Genomic DNA, 17,739 nt, shown 5'->3' on the forward strand with positions numbered 1-17,739 from the left:
TTAAGTCTCCTCTCATCCTTCTAAGACTAAGCTCTGCTAACCTTACCTCATAAGTCATATTTTCCAATCCAGGATATACCCTGATAAAGCTTCCACATCCTTCCTGTAATGAGGTGACCAGAACTGAACGCAGTACTCCAGGTGTAGTCTCACAAGAGATTTGTAGATTTACTCTTGAACTTAATCCCCCTATTAATGAAACCCAACACCCTATCAACCTGCGGGGCAACCTTGACGGATGTATGGATTTGAACCCAAAGGTCCCTCTGTTCACCCACACTCCTAAGTAACCAACCTTGTCCTTCCATAATGCATCATCTCACACTTATCCAGATTGAAGTCTATCTGCCTCTTTTCCACCCAATTCTGCATCCTGTCTACATCTTTTTATAACCTACAACAACTTTATCTCCATCCACAACCTTTGTATCATAGTGACCCACCCTTCTGTCTCTTCATCTAGGTAATTTATAAAGGTGACAAAGAGCAGGGGGTCCCAGAACAGCAACTTGTGAAACTCCACGAGTCACTGATCTCCAGGCAGAATACTTTCCTTCCACTACTACTCTCTGCTCAATGCTTTCTCAAACCAAATAGCTGAGACCAACAGAAACCACTCTCTCTTTCTGTTTACCCATCTTCCAGAGTATTCAGTCGCATCTCATTAAGATCCTTGAACCTGGCTTAAAGGAGATAACATACCACCTTTGAATCATGACTGCAGCCACAGAAAGACAAGTATGCTCCCATACATCTGGAAACACTTGTAGCTATTGTTCCATTGCCTTTCTCCTCCTCCTTGTACACCTCAGCTCTATGCTCCTGTGCCTGCACTCAATCTTCCCCACCTTTTGAAATATAGCAGTTTCTTTGTTCATCTGCCAGCCTTGAATTCAAGGTAAATTAAAATTTTGGAAAGAGAAGTTTTTTATTATCATATCGGAGGACTGAAATGATGTGGATGCTTCGGGGATTCCCTGCCTGGTGGCTGGGGGCCATTATTCGATTCATATTTACAATATCTACAGATAACGTTGTTTAGAAAAAGTGGCTAGATTAGTAGGGAGATTTTTTTTCCTTTTTATTATTAAGACAAATAATTAAAAAAGAGTTTACCTACATATATGACAGATCATATAACATCAGAGAAGTATAAAATATCTTATATAAGGGAATTTTATGTGTATTTTTTGTATTCAATATTATGTTTGGAAAGTGTGAGTTATGATTTAATTGTTTAATTATTATAATTATAGAATTTGATGTCCTGAATGAAATAAGTTATGTAATAATCATTGTTTTGCTTCTAATTTACAATTGACATGTGATTTGTATATGATCTGATTTGATTTATGTTATTAATTTATCTTGTGTAAAGGGATTTTGTTAACTCAATAAAAATATTTTTTTATATTTTATTTAAAAATTTTAAAACCACATCTACAATTAATTGATACATTGAAAAAAATAATACAAATGTGGTGTGTGTGTGTGTGTGTGTGTGTGTGTGTGTGTGTGTGTGTGTGTGTGTGTGTGTGTGTGTGTGTGTGTGTGTGTGTGTGTGTGTGTGTGTGTGTGTGTGTGTGTGTGTGTGTTACTAGTACTGAGGACCCCAAAGCCCAGCACCGATAAATATGCACCATGACAAAGGATAACTTAAACAGAAGTTGCTTTTAATTATCTTTGAACATGAAAATAGAATCAAACTTTAACTTTTCTCTATTGAGAAAAGTTACTTAACCCCCTTCTAATTCTAAGCGCACGTGTTTGTAATGTGTGTGTAAGTTCAGAAAAGTTATTTGGTTGCAGGCAATTCTTGTGCTGTGCACAGAAGTCAACATTAATAAAGTTCACCAAGCTTTGGTGCTCAACAGGTAAATGGTTACCTCTCAGAAGGGTTCTTATTGGTTTTCAGAGAGAGAGTTTTTCTTGTTCCAGGACATCCACATCCCTTTTAATTAGCCATTCCAGTGTCTTGCTTACAAAGCTTGCCCCCTTCAGGGTTCTCCAGATGATAACCTCTTTCTTTCAGGTCACCACAGAGTTCCTTTCTGTTTTTTCCTATTCCAAGGGAAACACCGGACAGCCAGTCCTCTCCTTTGATCAGGCCATCTTCCAAAGTTTGCCAGCTTAACCCTTTGGAACTGATTTCTGTGTCTCTCCTCTTTCTCTCTCACTCCCTCCAACTCTGAGAGCAAACCTTTTTTTTGCTCTCTGCCTGCAAAGATCACATGACCTTGAAGACAGTAAGTTCTGTTTTCCAGACAAAGCTGCTTCTGTCTGTTGTTACATCTGTTGCCTTTTACAAATAACAGTCTATCTTGAGTCTGAGCCCTCTTGCAAAAGCTCATCCAAAAATTCTGTTTTAAAGCTTTTATGTGTGACCTGCTCGAACAAACCTTTCCCAATTTATCTCCCAAACGCCTCTATATACTCTGTCACAATATTTATGTGTATATATAAAGTAACTTAATCCTTCCCTCCCTTCCCCCTCCCCCACCCACCCAACCCTACATAAAAAGAGAAAAAGAAAATAAGGAGAATGTTTGGAAAAAAAAGGAACCATCTCATTACACACAATATTGGAGCTAAAGGATACCAGTGAGACAAGCTTTCTGAGAGTCTTTCAGATTTTCAAACCAACACATTTATTAAGTATGGACTCCATATTTTTAAAACCTCAATAAAAATATTTTAAAAAGAAAAGAAAGAGATGGTTTAAAACCTAAAGATTTCCCAACTCATCAAAGTTCTAATCTTCAGTGTACTAAGAACTAATGCTTTATACAATTGGATCCTGTGTTAATCAGTAAAAAAAACTGTCTAATGGCTTTCTCACAGGAACTGAAGATAATAATGCTGTCAACCTGAATGCTTCAAGCTCAGTGACAGTTGAGGCCACAGCAACAAATGTACAAGTCCAGCCGAGTAAAATGCTGCTACAACCAACTGTCCCCTTTAAACCAAAATTGGAGAGCGTTCTAGTGAACCACCAAGACCACAAGCCTAAAGCTAGGTTGCGAGTGCATTTTAAATTACCTGAAGATGATAGAGGAAGTGAACCTTCATTTGAGGAAGGGCACAACAGAACAAATAAACAGAATACATGGACATCGGAGCCATATTCACCCACAAAGGAGCCCCCACCTGTATTTGCCAAACCAAAACTGTGAGTACTTCATTTGTAAATGCAGTGCACATGTAACTACTGGCATTTAGAAACACACAAGCATTTAAGTGGAGATATTCTTGACACTTCCACAGTACTTTTGGGACATGTTTAGATAATTGTAAGTGTTGTATTAAACAGATATTGCTCCAGTATTGAATGTTTAACACTTCTCAGACGTCAAAAAGTCACGGGCTGCAATGTAATGCAGTGAAAAATTATTGGAGTGATTTTTTTAAGACTATAAGTCTCAAGTCAGAACTTATGTGGGCATTAGAGAAGACTGGAAGATGGGTTGGTCTAATAGTTTTCACAAAACACATACTGATGAAACTCAGCTGGACTCGTAGCCTCCATAAAAGGTAAAGATATACTTCCGATGTTTCGGGCTTGAGTCCTCTATAAAGGTACAAATTTTTAAAAAAGGCAGGTGTCTGCATTGGGGGGAGAAAGGGGGAGAATGGAAGGGGGAGGTGTACAGACCAACAGACAAAAGGTTTTAATTGAATGCAATAAGAGGACAGGAGAAAGGTGAGAATTGATTTTGGCTCTGAGAAAAGAGACAGATAGAAAAGGAAAGAGTGTGTGAGAGAGAGAGAAAGAGAGAGACCTGAAGGAAAGGAGACATGGAGAAAGAGGGAGGGGGAGTTTCTAATAGAAAGCGGAGAAATTGATGTTAATACCATGTGGTTGGAGGGTGCCCAGACAGAAGATGAGGCATTGTTGTTCCATATTGAAGGTGGTCTCAGTCCGGCAGTGCATGAGACCATAGACAGACATGTCAGTAACACAATGGGATGGGGTATTGAAATGGGTGGTCATAGGGAGATCCACACTATTGTGGTGGACAGTCGGCATCCAGTCTCTCTGATGTAGAGGAGACCACAACAAGAGTACCAAATGGCGTAGATGGCCCATGCAGATTCACAAGTGTTGTTTCATTTAGAAGGACTGTTTGGGGCCCAGAATAGTAGTGAGGGAGGAGGTGTGGGCACAAGTGGAGCATCTCCTGCAGTCACAGGGGTAGATGCCAAGGGGGCAATAAGTGGAGAGGGAGGAGTGGACAATGGAATCACAGAGGTAATGGTCCCTACAGAAAGCAGAGAGAAGAAGGGGGAATATATGTCTGGTGGTGGGATGGTGTAGTGTGGAAGTGGTGATGATATGATGGATGTGGAGGCTAGTGGGGTGGTAGGTGAGGACAAGGGGAATCCTGTCCTTGTTGCACGTGAGGGTGGAGGGGGCCAGAGCAGATGTGCGGGTAATGGAAGAAATGTGGGTGAGGGCTAAGTTGATGGTGGTAGAAGGAGGATGAAATTTCTAATGATATGGGAGAATGGAATGGAATCCTTATAGGGGACAGGGTGGGAAGAGGTATAATCAAGGTAGTTGTGGGAGTTGGTGGGCTTGTAGAAAACGTCTGTTGACAGTTTGTCTCCCAAGATAGAAACAGAGTGATCGAGAAAATGGAGGGTGTTGCTAGAGATGGACCAAGTGAGTTTGAGGTCAGGGTTAAAGTTAGCAGCAAAGCTGATAAAGGCGACAAGCTCATCATAGGTGCATGAGACAGCAACAAAGTAGTCCATGATGCAGCAGAGGAAGAGTTGGGGGCCTTGCCTGTGAAGACTTGTAGCATGGATTGCAGCCAACAAAAAGGCAGGGCTAGCTGGGGCCCATGTGGGTACCCTGGTTATCACTTTGACTTGGACAAAGTGGGATGAGTCAGAGAAGTTATTGAGGGTGAGGATTAATAGTGAATCAGACTGAAAGAATCATGTTGATTCCAACACAAAAATGGGTGCCATACAGTTGAGTAGCATGGAAAAAGGTCCAATGTCAATGCTGCCCGAAACTGCTCCCATTTGCCAGCAATCCACCCATGCAGCCCATATCCCTCTAAACCAGTGGTTTTCAACCTTTTTCTTTCCACTCACAGACCACTTTAAGTATTCCCTATGCCATCGGTGTTCTGTGATTAGTAAGGGATTGCTTAAGGTGGTCTATGGGTAGAAAGAAAAAGGTTGAAAACCACTGTTTTAATCGTACCTAATTGACTCATTATGTGCACGATTTCATAACTCCAAATGAAATGGGCCGGTGACAATTTTTCTCAAGCAAAATATTTCAGAAACAATTGGGTCTAGAGCAATGATTCTCAACCTTCCCTTCCCACCCACAATGTAGTTCAATCAATATTGCATTGTAAACCAATTCCTTGGTTTTATCTCATGCCTTGCTGAATACCACTCTCAAAATTGCAGGGTTGCTGAATGAACTGCCATTCTCTTGACTAAAAAGCATTTACTCTGCAACTTTGAATACATTTAATTGAAAATCTACTAAAAACATAATATTTGGAGACATCAAAGCTGACCATAATGTTTGGAGACCAGAGCATAGACGTTAGCTTTGCAATGTTGGGTGAGCTTTCTCGAGGATTGCTGTCTATGTGATTCGTCGTCAGGCAATTCACTTCTATTTGCACCCTGACATTCAAGAACGATCACGATTTTCATGATTTTTTTTTCCTTTTGAAAGACTTAAAAATGTATTTATTTCACATCTGGTCAAATTTTTATTTTCAATTCATGAGTAATGCTTCAGTGACTTATTGTGGATCTGAAAATGTGCAAAGCTGCCTTCAGATATTTCGGGAATTGTAACCTTCAAAGGATTTATGATGACTCTTGGAAGTGGAAGGTTGGTTGGCACAGTTGTTTTGGCTTCTGCCAACTGATGCTGCTTTCAATAGTCGTTGCCTGACTTTTGTTTGGCTTGGAGATTTTATTTTTATCAATGATTTTTCAGTTACAAATTAAGTTCTCGCTACCATATTTTGAAAATAAGTGTTTTGCAAAGCATAGCTGCATATTTTCCTGTTTCAGGATCACAAAACAAGATGATGTGGACTAAAATCCACACTGTGAACTATTTCATTTCTTCAGTCCATCTTTCCTTCCAGATCTTCTCAGCCTCTGAAATGTGAATACAAACATGATCCTACTTTGCGGAATTTTCATCATGCCTGCATGGCCTGCAGATGGCTTGGGCACTTGTACAGAGCAGACTTCCATCAGGCTTGTAGCAGTAAATCAAAAGTGGACCATTTGCTCCCTCAATCCTGCTTCACCATTAAGTAAAATCACAACTGATTTGTTTGAACGTTTAGCATAGGGGTTAGCACAAGGTTATTATAGTGCCAGAGACCCAGGTTTGAATCTAGCACTGACTGTAAGGAGTGAGCATATCCCTACCATTGGACTGCCACTCCATGCTCACACACGCAGGCTGCCCCCCCGACAAGCTCCATCTGGCCAAAGATGAGTTCCGCAGGATGGAGGAAATGGACATAGTGCACCACTCAGACAGCCCATGGGCATCCCCACTTCACATGGTCCCCAAAACGTCTGGGGGCTAGAGACCCTGTACAGACTACCGCTATCTTCACGAGGTCACAACAGCTGACCGGTACCCTGTCCCTCACATCCAGGACTTCATGGCAAACCTAGATGGTGCCAAGGTATTTTTCCCAGATTGACCTGGTTTGTGGCTACCATCAGATTCCAGTCCATCCAGATGACATCCCACTCGGGCTCTTTACATTCCTGCGCATGTCTTCCGGCCTCAAGAACGCTGCCCAAGCTTTATGGACACGGTAGGTTATGGTCTCGACTTCGCAGCTACCTTAACGACATCCTCATCATCAGCTGCTCTTGCTGGAAACATTCCACACACCTCCAACAGCTCTATCAGAGGCTCGTCGAGCAGAGCCTAGCGATGAACCTTGCCAAGTGTCAGTTTTGTCTCACTTTCATCAACTTCTTCGGCCACCACATCAACCATCACGGAGCGGACCCACTCCCATCCTAGGTCGAGGCCATTCGCAAGTTTCCCAAACCCTCTACTGTGGAGGGACCAAGAATCTGTCGGCAGGGTCAACGTCTATCACCGATCCGTGCCAGCAGCAGCCAGGATAATGGAACCGCTTTTCAAGGTCCTGGCCAACAAGCCGAAAGATCTCCTTTGGGATGACACAACCACACCAAGGAAGCGCTGGCAGAGGCAACCATGCTGGTACATCCACGGGCCAATGCACTGACCACTCTCACAGTTAATGCATCTGGCATAGAGCTGATCAATGGTAGCTCCTTTTTCAGTCATCACCTGAGTCTCCCCGAGCAGAAATACAGGGCTTTCGACCAGGAGCTCCTCGCTCTCTACCTCAGCATCCAGAATTTCCGCTACTTTCTCGAGGGCAGGGATTTCACAGCTTTCTCGGGCCACAAACCACTCACGTTTGCCTTTGCCAGTATCAGATCCTTGGTCAGCCCAACTGCAGCGCCACCTGACCTACATCTCGGAATACACGATTTTTGTTCAACTCATTGCAGATAAGAGCAACCAGGTTGCAGATGCATTATCTCGTACGGCCATCAATGCCACCCACACTCTGGCCTCGTGTCAACTACACAATCGTGGTGGCCGCCCAGCGAGAAGGTGAAGAGACGCCCACCTATCTCATTGCCATCTCAAACCTAAAGTTAGAGGATATGAGATTTGGGCCCACTGACACCACACTCCTCTGCGATGATTCTACGGGACTGCCAAGCCCCATCATCACCACTGCCTGGTGACGCCGGATCTTCTACATGGTTCACGGCCTAGCTTACCCTTCCATTTTGGCAACAAAGGAACTTAGTGCATCCAAGTTCACGTGCCATGGGTTGTTCAAATGGGTCGGGAACTGGGCCAGAGTGTGCATCCCCTGTCAAACCTGCAAGATTCAGCGACGCTTCAAGGTTCTATTGCAGAACATCACCCCAACACACCGACATTTCAACCACATCCATGGCCACATTGTGGGACCTCTGCCCTCATCCAGAGGTGTCACCCACCTTTTCACCATCATGGACAGATTCACACCTCCACTGTGATCTGTGCATGCACTCTCACCGCTGACTGGATAGCCCATTTTGGCTTGCCAGTGGACATCTCCTCTGACAGAGGTGTGCAGTTCACTTCTGGGCTGAGGTCAGCAATGGCCCAGCTGCTTGACACTAAGCTGCACTGCACAACAGCCAACCACCCGCAAACAAATAGCATAGTGAAACGTTTTCACCAGTGCACAAAGGCATCCCTCAAGGCACGGCTCACAGGCCCAAACTGGATGGATGAATGGCCATGGATCATGCTGGGCATATATGCTGCCCCAAAGGAGAACCTGGCCACTTCCTTGACCGAGCTAGTGTACAGCTCCCTGTTTATGGTCCTGGGGACTTCATTCCAGCAGTGCATGGACATCAAGACCCGCCCACAACCATGTTGATGTGCCTCCATGAGAAGGTGGGCACACTTTCTCCAGGCTCAATGTCCTGACACGGTCTCACAACCTCGTATGTCTCACCCAACCTCCAGGATTGCCAGTACATTTTCCTTCGCCGAGATTCCCACTGTACACCTCTGCAAAAGCCATACGAAAGGCGCTCCAGAGTACTGCAAAATGATGCCATGGTTTTCATCATCTACATGGGCAGCAGACCTGAGACTAACTCCATGGACATCTCAAGCCGGCACACTTGGACATTGACCAACTAGTGCAGGTGGCATAACCCGCCACAGAGGGCGACCGACATCACAACCAAATCTGCCCTAAACTCAACACCCTAACCACCTCCAATACTTCGGTTCTGGGGGATGTCACATGGAGGATCACTCGCTAAGTTCTTGAACCATCGTTCAGAGTTCCGTGCTTTCATGAGAGTGGAAGCCCAACATGTGATGGGGTCCAAGCAGCAAACTGGCAACACGAGGCTGGGCAGTTGCTTTTCCCCACTCTGAGCTGACAGGTCAGCTCGTATCTGAACTGAACTGTCATATTATTCAACTTAATGTTTGGACCAAATTGCTAAGCCATTAAACTTAGTGTTAACACAACACACAAATGACTATAGTACATCAAATTGATGGTGTTTACGGATTTAATCAAGGCAAACTTCTCATTTTGATTTACTTAAACATACCTCGTTACTATTTTCACAACAAAATGATGCCTAATAATTCCGTTGGAGGATGGTTCCGGGATCTGCTTCCAGCAGAACTGCAGAACAGGATCAACACTGAAAGGTCATTCCTCCATGACATCTTCATACTTCCTGGCATGATACTTCAAATTTACAGCATCCCCCACATTCCTCAACTCCCAACTGTATGGAGATCCCCTTTCATAGTGGACTCTCTCTATCGCCACTGCTTCCAAGACCAATGCCAAACGGTGCAGTTCCTCAGCCACCATGACTCCATCACCTCTAGGGACAGCAGCACCCATGAACCCACAGCCATCCCGCATCTTCGCTCCTCTGCTCCCCCTTCCTCCCTCCCTCTCTCCTCGGAGACGCAACCACACTTTAAGGGCAGGCTGCCATTTTACTCCGAGCTGTGATGGTACCAGATGCATCGGAATAGTTCACACTGTTGTTGCTGCTGCTTCTTCTCACCCTACCTGCTCGCAGCTCTGCCCAGGTCATATGTGGCGTAGCTTGACAGCAGATGTGCATGACTGGCCACCTGATGATCAATGGGCCAAAAAAACCATAGGAAATTGAGTTCAGCGCCAGACCGGCCAATGGGAAGCGCGTAGGGGAGGGGCTGCAGTCATCCCTGCCATGCATGTGGATGGAGGTTGCTGGGATTGGAAGAACAGCTCAGTGGCATTTCCTTCAAGTGGCGGCCAGGACACACGCCATAGCTGCCATACCCTAGATACACCTATAGTCTCCCATGATACTGAATGCTTCTTCCACTACTTACTCCTCCCCCCCCCAGCCCCCCCCCCCCCCACTGCCCTCACTCATAATCCTTTTGTTCATCTCCAACAAGCCTCCTTTTCTTTGGAGACCCTGCTCCAGCAAGTTTTCTGCTCTTGACCTTTTCATCCCCAAGAACCGATGGGACATTGACCATCTGCCATCATGAATATTGACCAGTAGCCCTTCCATCGACAGTGATGAAGCGTTTTGAAAGGCTGGTGATGAAGCAGATCAGCCCCTGTCTGAAGGGTGATGTGGTAATTAGATCATTGATTTCCTCACCTCCAGACCACAATCTGTGAGGATTGGTAAGAACTTCTCCTTCATAATCTCCATCAGTACCAGAGTTCTTAGCCCCCTGCTCTACTCACTTTACGAATGTGTGGCTCGGTACAAGAATAAAACTATCTACAAATTTGCCGACGATACCATGGTAATGGGTTGTGTAAAAGAAGGGGATGAGTCAGCGTACAGGAGGGAGAATGAAAACTTGGCTGAATGCTGCACCAATAACAACCTCGCATTCAATGTCAACAAAACTAAGGAGCTGATCATTGACTTGGAAAGAAAAGCCAGAGGTATCAATCCAGTGATCATTGGGGGATTAGAGGTGGAGAGGGTGAGCTATTTTAAGTTCTTTTGAGTTACTATCTTGGAGAATCTTTCCTGGACCCAACACACCAATGGAATTGTGAAGAAATCACGTCAGCGCCTCTACTTCCTCAGGAGTTTGTGGAGGTTTGGTATGACACCAGAAATCCTGGCAAATTTCTAAAGAGGTGTGATGGAAAGTGTGCTGACCAGCTGCAACACGGTCTGGTATGGGGACACTAATGCCTTCCAAAATGTAGTTGCCACAGCCCAGGACATCACAGGCAAAACCCTCCCCACTAACAAGAGCAGTGACTGAGCTGATGGGCAGTGACTGAGCTGATGGGCGTGGCCAGTAGGTGGGTGTTGTCATGGAGTCTCCAGCAAAATGAGGAAAGTATGAAGCCAGTTTTATGTTGCAAGTCATTGAAGTGGCCGAGGAATCGACCAACTGAGCTGCTGTGAGGACATTGGACATAACTGAGAAGGTGAGAAGAGAGTGGGAAAAGAATGAAGATGGTCTAAGAAAAAACAATGTTCAATGAGAAGAGGATCCATTCATTGGCCAGAGTTGGAAAATCGCATTGCAGAATGGGCACTCAAACAGAGGCAAGATAGCTACATTGTCACAAGAAATAAAATCAGAGCCTGTGCACTGAAGTGGAGATCTTAAAGGTGCAGTCGGCTGGTCCAGCAGTTCCATGAACGGGAAAAATCTGGTAATACGACAAAAAACAAAAATTGCTCAGAAACTACCAAAATATCTCGATCATAAAGTTATCAGTTTCCAGCAGCTTATAGGTCAGTGGCAGAAACTCTAGTTTCCATTCTAAATTATTGGAAACGTGGACGAAACCCCCATGAATCTCGATATGAGAGGCGATAAAACGATGGAATGTAAAATGTAAACAGTAAGACTTGCTGAGTTCTTTGCATCAGACGATCATTGTTGATTTTGAATGATTTTGGATGGGTTTTTTTAAAACAAATAAAAATTTCTTTTGAATATTCCTGAATCTTAAAAATTTGTTTAGGATGGGTTAAGGAACCAATCGAGTGGTAGTTTGAGTAGAATTTTATATCTGGCCTGTTTTTGGCATGTTTTCGGGTGCTTCAAGGGTCATCTTATATGCCAAAATATACAGTATTCCCCAACAATAAACAAAAATATTCTGTTAACTTTCCTAATTACCAGCTGTGTCTGCACATCATGCACTAGGTGACTCAAATTCACCTTCTTTGCAGTCTTCCACCATGTTCCTTTATACTTGCCAACAAATAAGGAAAAAAACATTTTTCCACACTATAGTCCATTTTACAGGTCATATCCCATTGACTTAACTTACCTATATGCTTTTATGGCCTCAAAACATCTTCTCCACTTAAGTACATTGAGAAGTTATACCTTTCTTTGATGTCTTCATCCAAGTCAATTTTTTTTAGTTGTAAAAATTTGCCACAACAGTTCCCATTGCTACCATCTATAAAATGACCCAAATACCCACTCCTTTTTTTCTACCCAGTCTTCTCTCTATATAAATCAGTTACATCCTACATCATTTCACTTTTATCTACCTTTGATGCAATAGTTTAGTTTATTTATATAGTATATTTAAAACAACTCACGTTGACCAAAGTGGTGAACAGATCATAAATTACATCTTAACTTAAGCAGCTATTTAAAGTGTAGTATAAAACGGGTACCTGAGGATTAGATTTGTACATAAAACATGGTAACAATCAACAATCACCTCAAATGATGATACCACTTCAGCCTGTGTTTAAGAGTTAAAGGAAGGGGCTGATTTGTTCCACAGTTTGGGAGCTGCTATTGTGAAGGCACGATCTCCTCTGAGTTTGCGATTTGAGCATGGACAACCAAGCACCTTAAATTGGTTGATCTGAGGGGTCTTGAAGTGGAGTAGGGAGTTAGGATATTGGTGATGTAGGAGGGGGCTAGTTCATTAATGGCTTTGTAAACAAACTGGAGAACTTTAAAATCTATCCTGAGCTGTACTGGCATCAGTGAACATTTTGTCAATGTTTTTTCTGGAAATCTTTGTGTAGTACATCCATTTGTTCTCCTTTACCCTGTTACTTCAAAGAACACCAAAAATTGGTTAAATATTATTTCCCTTTCACGAAACTATATTCACAGCTTGATTGCCTTGAAAGTCTATAAGATCCCTTCTGTTACTTTGAAATAATGGCTTCTTTTATTCTATGACAGATGTTAAACTGTCCAGCCTTCAGTTCCCTGCACTCTCTCTCTCTCTCTCTCTCTCTCTCTCTCTCGCTCTTTCTGTTTCTCATTATTAATTGAGTGAAACATGATAGGCTTCAGATGTTTTGATACTGCACATTGGAGAGACTGGATGCAGATTGGGACATGGCTTTGTTGAGCACCTCAGCTCTGTTTGCTGCAATAGAGTGGATCTCCCAGTGGCCTCCCATTTCAATTCTCCATCCCATTCCCTTGTCGACATGTCTGTCCATGGTCTCATGCACTGCCAGACCTCCCATAAATTGGAAGGACAACACCTCATCTTCTGACTGGGAACCTTCAAACTGGATGGCATTAATATAGACTTCTCTAGCTTTCATTAAACCCCCTCCACCCCATTCTTCCCCCATCGTCTCTCCTTTCCCTGTCTCCTTTCGCACAGACAGGATGAATTCTCACATTGTCCCTTATCTTTAAGTACTTTCATGAAGACTTAGTGTTTTGCTTTGTCAAAGGCTTTTGTGTAGTCAAGAGCCCCTTTTACAGAGCTTCAAAATCTGGTTTTATCCACTTTTCGAATTCGGTGTAAAAAAAATCAAAGGCAGATTGGGAGGGGGTCCAAATTTACCCATCTCCGATCCACCAAGGGAGGTAGTCCCAGTGGTGGAGTGTAGCGCTCCAGGACTATCGCCTCTTTTGCTTCAGGAAGCCGGCTTGCAGGGTGAAAAGAGCCACAGAGCCTGCTTTTCTGTGCTATGTATGAACACGCAAATCGGCTTCCCAAGACGGGTCCTATCTACAGGAATACCACAGCCTTGCAGTCTAAAAACGGCCTAATAAAACAGAAGTATGTCTTCTTGTACTTCTGTTGACCTTTCGATAATATTCCTGAGAATATAAGTGGCGTTTGATGTTCCCTTGCCTTTGACACTGATCTCAGGTTTAATTTTAAAGATAATTCTATGTAGAATTTTTGTGATGTGGCTCATTAAACTAATTGTTCTGTGTTGTCCACACCCTGTTGCATATAGTTTCTTTGGCAGTGCAATGAATACTGTCTTTAATGGATTTTCTGGTACTTTGCCACTGTTATATATTCTATTCAATATTCTCTACACTAAATTCTTCTTGCGCTTCATACAGTTCAACCTGAATGTTGATGATTTCCCTTTTGCATTTTCTTCATAGCTTGTTCCACTTATTTCATTATTGCTGGGCCCTTGTTGTTGCCAATATCAAAGTTGCCCTCTCGGTCTTTGTCGTCGTATAGATCTTTGATGTATTCTGACCATCTTTGTGTTATTTTTCCTTTTTCCATAATTGTAGAGCTGTCTTTTGCTTTTATACATCGTGTTGTTACCCCGCTTTTCTTCAGATTTGTGACCTCTTCAATCTCATGGTGCACACGTTTCCCGTTGTTGGTCTTCTCAAATTTGTCCTAAAGCCATGTTTTTTTTGCTTCCTTGCACTTGGTTGTTATTGGCGCATGCAGGGAGACGATTTTCCTGACATTTTCTTCTGTTTCCATAAGATTCAGAATTTCTTCTGTCATCCATTTCTTTTTAGCTTTTTTTTTAACTGCTGCTTGTGTTATGCTGTCTCTAAAGTCTAAGATCGAAGATGATTCAGGAATCTCTACTGGCAACAAAGTGCATCCCTATGGATAGACAACGAGACTGGTAAATATCAGCTAATAAAGCGAGGAGTCAGATAGGGCTGTGTTCTATCACCAGACCTTTTCTCCCAGCGAAAGCATCATGAGAACCCTACAAGACCTGTGCTCCTGCGGGGTCCAACCACCCAGTCAGACTGTTGTCAGCTCTGTACAGGCTTTAAATGGCCAGTTAAAGGAGCCAATGGTAGTTTTATTTAAAATCCCATGACTGCAGGGTCTGCGCTAAAGATGGCGGTGCCTGTGATCAGCAGCAGGCCACAAGGGGTTGCAGACTCCAGGGAAGTGGAGGACTGCACGTGGCACCAGAAAACAGTGAGATCACACACCCCCTCACCCCCCCCTGCACCCATCTGAGCAGGAGAAGCAGAGGAGACAACCCAAGGAATGGTGACCACGGCGGCGGACCAGTGAGGGGGCTCTGTGGCTGAAAGACCAAGACACACAGCAGGCTGCTGGAAACTCGAGTCAAGGAAACCATGGAGGCTGGGGGCTGCTGGAGACTGTTGTCAGGAGACTCGCACCAGGCTACAGACTGCTGGAGACTGGCTCAAAACTGGCTGAAGGGGTACCAGGTATCAGACCCAGGATGCAAGGGGGTGCCGAAGGTGCTGAAGGGTCCCTGACCGTGTTGGAGCTTGGGATCTGGAGCCTGGGTTGCCAATGGTTTGGACTAGACTCTGCGTGCTGCGGAAGCACGGGAGGTGAATCTCCGGACACTTAGTGACTCTGGGGGAACTCTCATTTGCTTCTCTTTCTCTGACTGTAAGAGGCACTTCAGGCAATTTCTGCTGATGGTGAATCTGTCTGCCTTACAGCAGGCAAAAGCAATTTCATGTAACATGACACTGTCTTATTACAATGACAATGAATTGAATCGTGATATTTGCGGGGCCCCACTATCAGCATCCTGCCAACATCAGTATTACTGCCCTTTTTGCCATTTAGCTGATCTCTATGCTGAGTTAATTCTTTGCCTTTAACATCTTGAGCTTAACATTTACCTGAATGTTTCTCAAGAGTTACTTTATCATATTCAGAAAGCCCATCTGTAGAATGTCACTGCCAGGGCTGAAATGACCAAAGTTACATTTTCAAGTTTACTGATGGGATTATGGATATGGTCAAGGATATAAAGAGTCTGGAGAGACAAAAGTACAAATGAGGAGAATGAGTCAGATCATGGCAGTTGGTGCGGAGAAATGCGATGGCATCCACTTTGTTTAACATAGCAGAAAAGCAGGAATTGTGAAAGAATGGATAATGCTCATGTTGGAAGCAACCTGGGGGTGTCTGTACATAAGTTACTGAAGGATGGTATGAAGGTGCAACCGCCGATTGGGAGGGCAAATGGTATGTTAGCCGTTTATAACAAGAACTAAGAACTAAGGAAGCCTTATTGCAATTGTACAGATTACTACTGAGATTCAAGTCATATTGATTAAGAAAGGATGTTCTTGACATTAAGGGAATATAATGATAATTCACTGAATTGGTTGCAAGGTGACAGGTGTGACCTGTGAGGCAAAATTGAGTAGATTGACATCGTATTGATTAGAATATAGAAGAATAGAAGATCACTCATTCAAATATGCATAATTATTAAATTAAAACCTGAAAATGATGGAAACACTCATCAGGGCAGGCGGATAAAGATAGTCAATGTTTTAGATACAAGACTTTGTTAGAACTGAGAAAGTAAGTATTTGTAAATGTAATTTTTTTATGGACAGCAAGGTTGGCCTAATGGTTAGCGCAACGCCTTTACAGCACCAGTGATCGGGAGCAGGGTTCGAAACCTGCACTGTCTGTAAGGAGTTTGTGCATTCTCCCCATGTCTGCGTGGGTTTCCCCAAGGGGCTCCGGTTTCCTCCCACTGTTCAAAAGATACCGGGGGTGAAGGTAAATTGGGTGTAATTGAGTGGCATGGACTCGTGGGCCAAAAGGGCTGTAAATTTAAATTTACATTTAAAAACACGGAGAACGAAAGAAAATTGTTTAAGCAATCACCATCAAGACTGCCTCATCAATTCTTAGAATTGTTAACTTAGAGACTATACAGCACATGATCAGGCCCTTTGGCCCACATATCTGTGCAGAACAGGATGTTCAAATCAAACTAAAACTGCTGCTTGCGCCTGGTAGATATCCCCGATTCCCTCCATCTCTTTCAGCTCTTAAACACAACCATTATATCCACTTCCATCACTATCCCTGGCAACCCATTCCAGGCACCTCCCACACTCTGTGTAAAAGGTTTGCCCCGCACATCACCCTTAAACTTCCCCCCTCGTATCATAAACACATGTCTAACATTTTGGCCCTGGGGAAAAGATTCTGATTGTCTGCCTCATCAATGCCTCTCATAATTTTATATACCTCCATCAGGTCGCCCCTCACCCTCTTAAGCATAAGAGAAAATACATTTGGGATTAATACGCTCTCCCCATAGCTCTTGCCCTCTGAACCAGGCAACATCCTGATAAACTTCTTCCATTGCCTTTTCAAAGCCTTCACATCCTTCCTGCAATGAGGCGACCAGAATTGCACACAATATTCTAAGTGCGGCCTAACCTAAGTTTTATACAACTCCAACATGACCTCCTTTCTTTCATACTCAATGCCCTGCCCAATGAAGCCAAGCATACCATGCACCTTCTTTACACCTGTTATGAGTGAGGAAACAAAGGCAAGAACTCTGAACACAGTTTTGATGGGAAAGGATTTTATTTTCAGAAGGCAAGTGTGGGAAATGGTAACTGATGCTGCATTGGCATACACAGTTTACAGCAGCCGTGAGAAAGAAATAGCAGACAATTAATAATGAATGTGGGGAAAATAGCATGGAACAAAGCACACCCCCACACCCCCACACACACACACACACACACACACACACACACACACACACACACACACACACACACACAATGAACTAGTAAATACAATGATGATGGAAAAATCACTATGATGGCCCACCTCCCCTCTACTCAGTGCAGGCACGGCTCTAAGCTACAAGCTACTAATTAAATGCTCCCAACCCTTTTAATTGTGCACATCTTACCAACAGTTTCTCCAGTGCCCTTCCAAATTTCTAGGCCTGGAATGAAGAACACATGCACCTTTATAATGCTGGAGGTTCCAGCCCAGGATGTTAGCAGGGATCAATGGCTCGGTGCCGGGAGGGTTAATCCAACGGCCAATGGCCCAAGGCCAAATACAGACAAGCTGGAGAGTCCAGTCCAGATAATTTACATGGGTACAACAGCAAGGTGTG

The 17,739-nt window shown here is 43.7% G+C and overlaps 1 protein-coding gene and 1 long non-coding RNA gene across 8 annotated transcripts in view; one reads left to right on the forward strand and one right to left on the reverse strand.

The window, feature by feature from the left end:
- The window catches only part of mypn (myopalladin), a 301,418-nt gene that overhangs the window by 194,330 nt on the left and 89,349 nt on the right, over nt 1–17,739 (forward strand). For all 4 annotated transcript variants that reach the window (XM_069900832.1, XM_069900830.1, XM_069900829.1 and 1 more), the window contains one exon: nt 2,842–3,169. In XM_069900832.1, coding sequence (XP_069756933.1) covers nt 2,842–3,169 — 328 coding nt within the window. The remainder of the gene's footprint in view (nt 1–2,841; nt 3,170–17,739) is intronic.
- Nucleotides 1–17,739, reverse strand: part of LOC138744518 (uncharacterized) — an 83,105-nt gene that overhangs the window by 48,271 nt on the left and 17,095 nt on the right. The window lies entirely within an intron of this gene.

The sequence above is a fragment of the Narcine bancroftii genome, chromosome 10 (assembly GCF_036971445.1).
Source record: "Narcine bancroftii isolate sNarBan1 chromosome 10, sNarBan1.hap1, whole genome shotgun sequence".
NCBI classification, from domain to species: Eukaryota; Metazoa; Chordata; class Chondrichthyes; order Torpediniformes; family Narcinidae; genus Narcine; species Narcine bancroftii.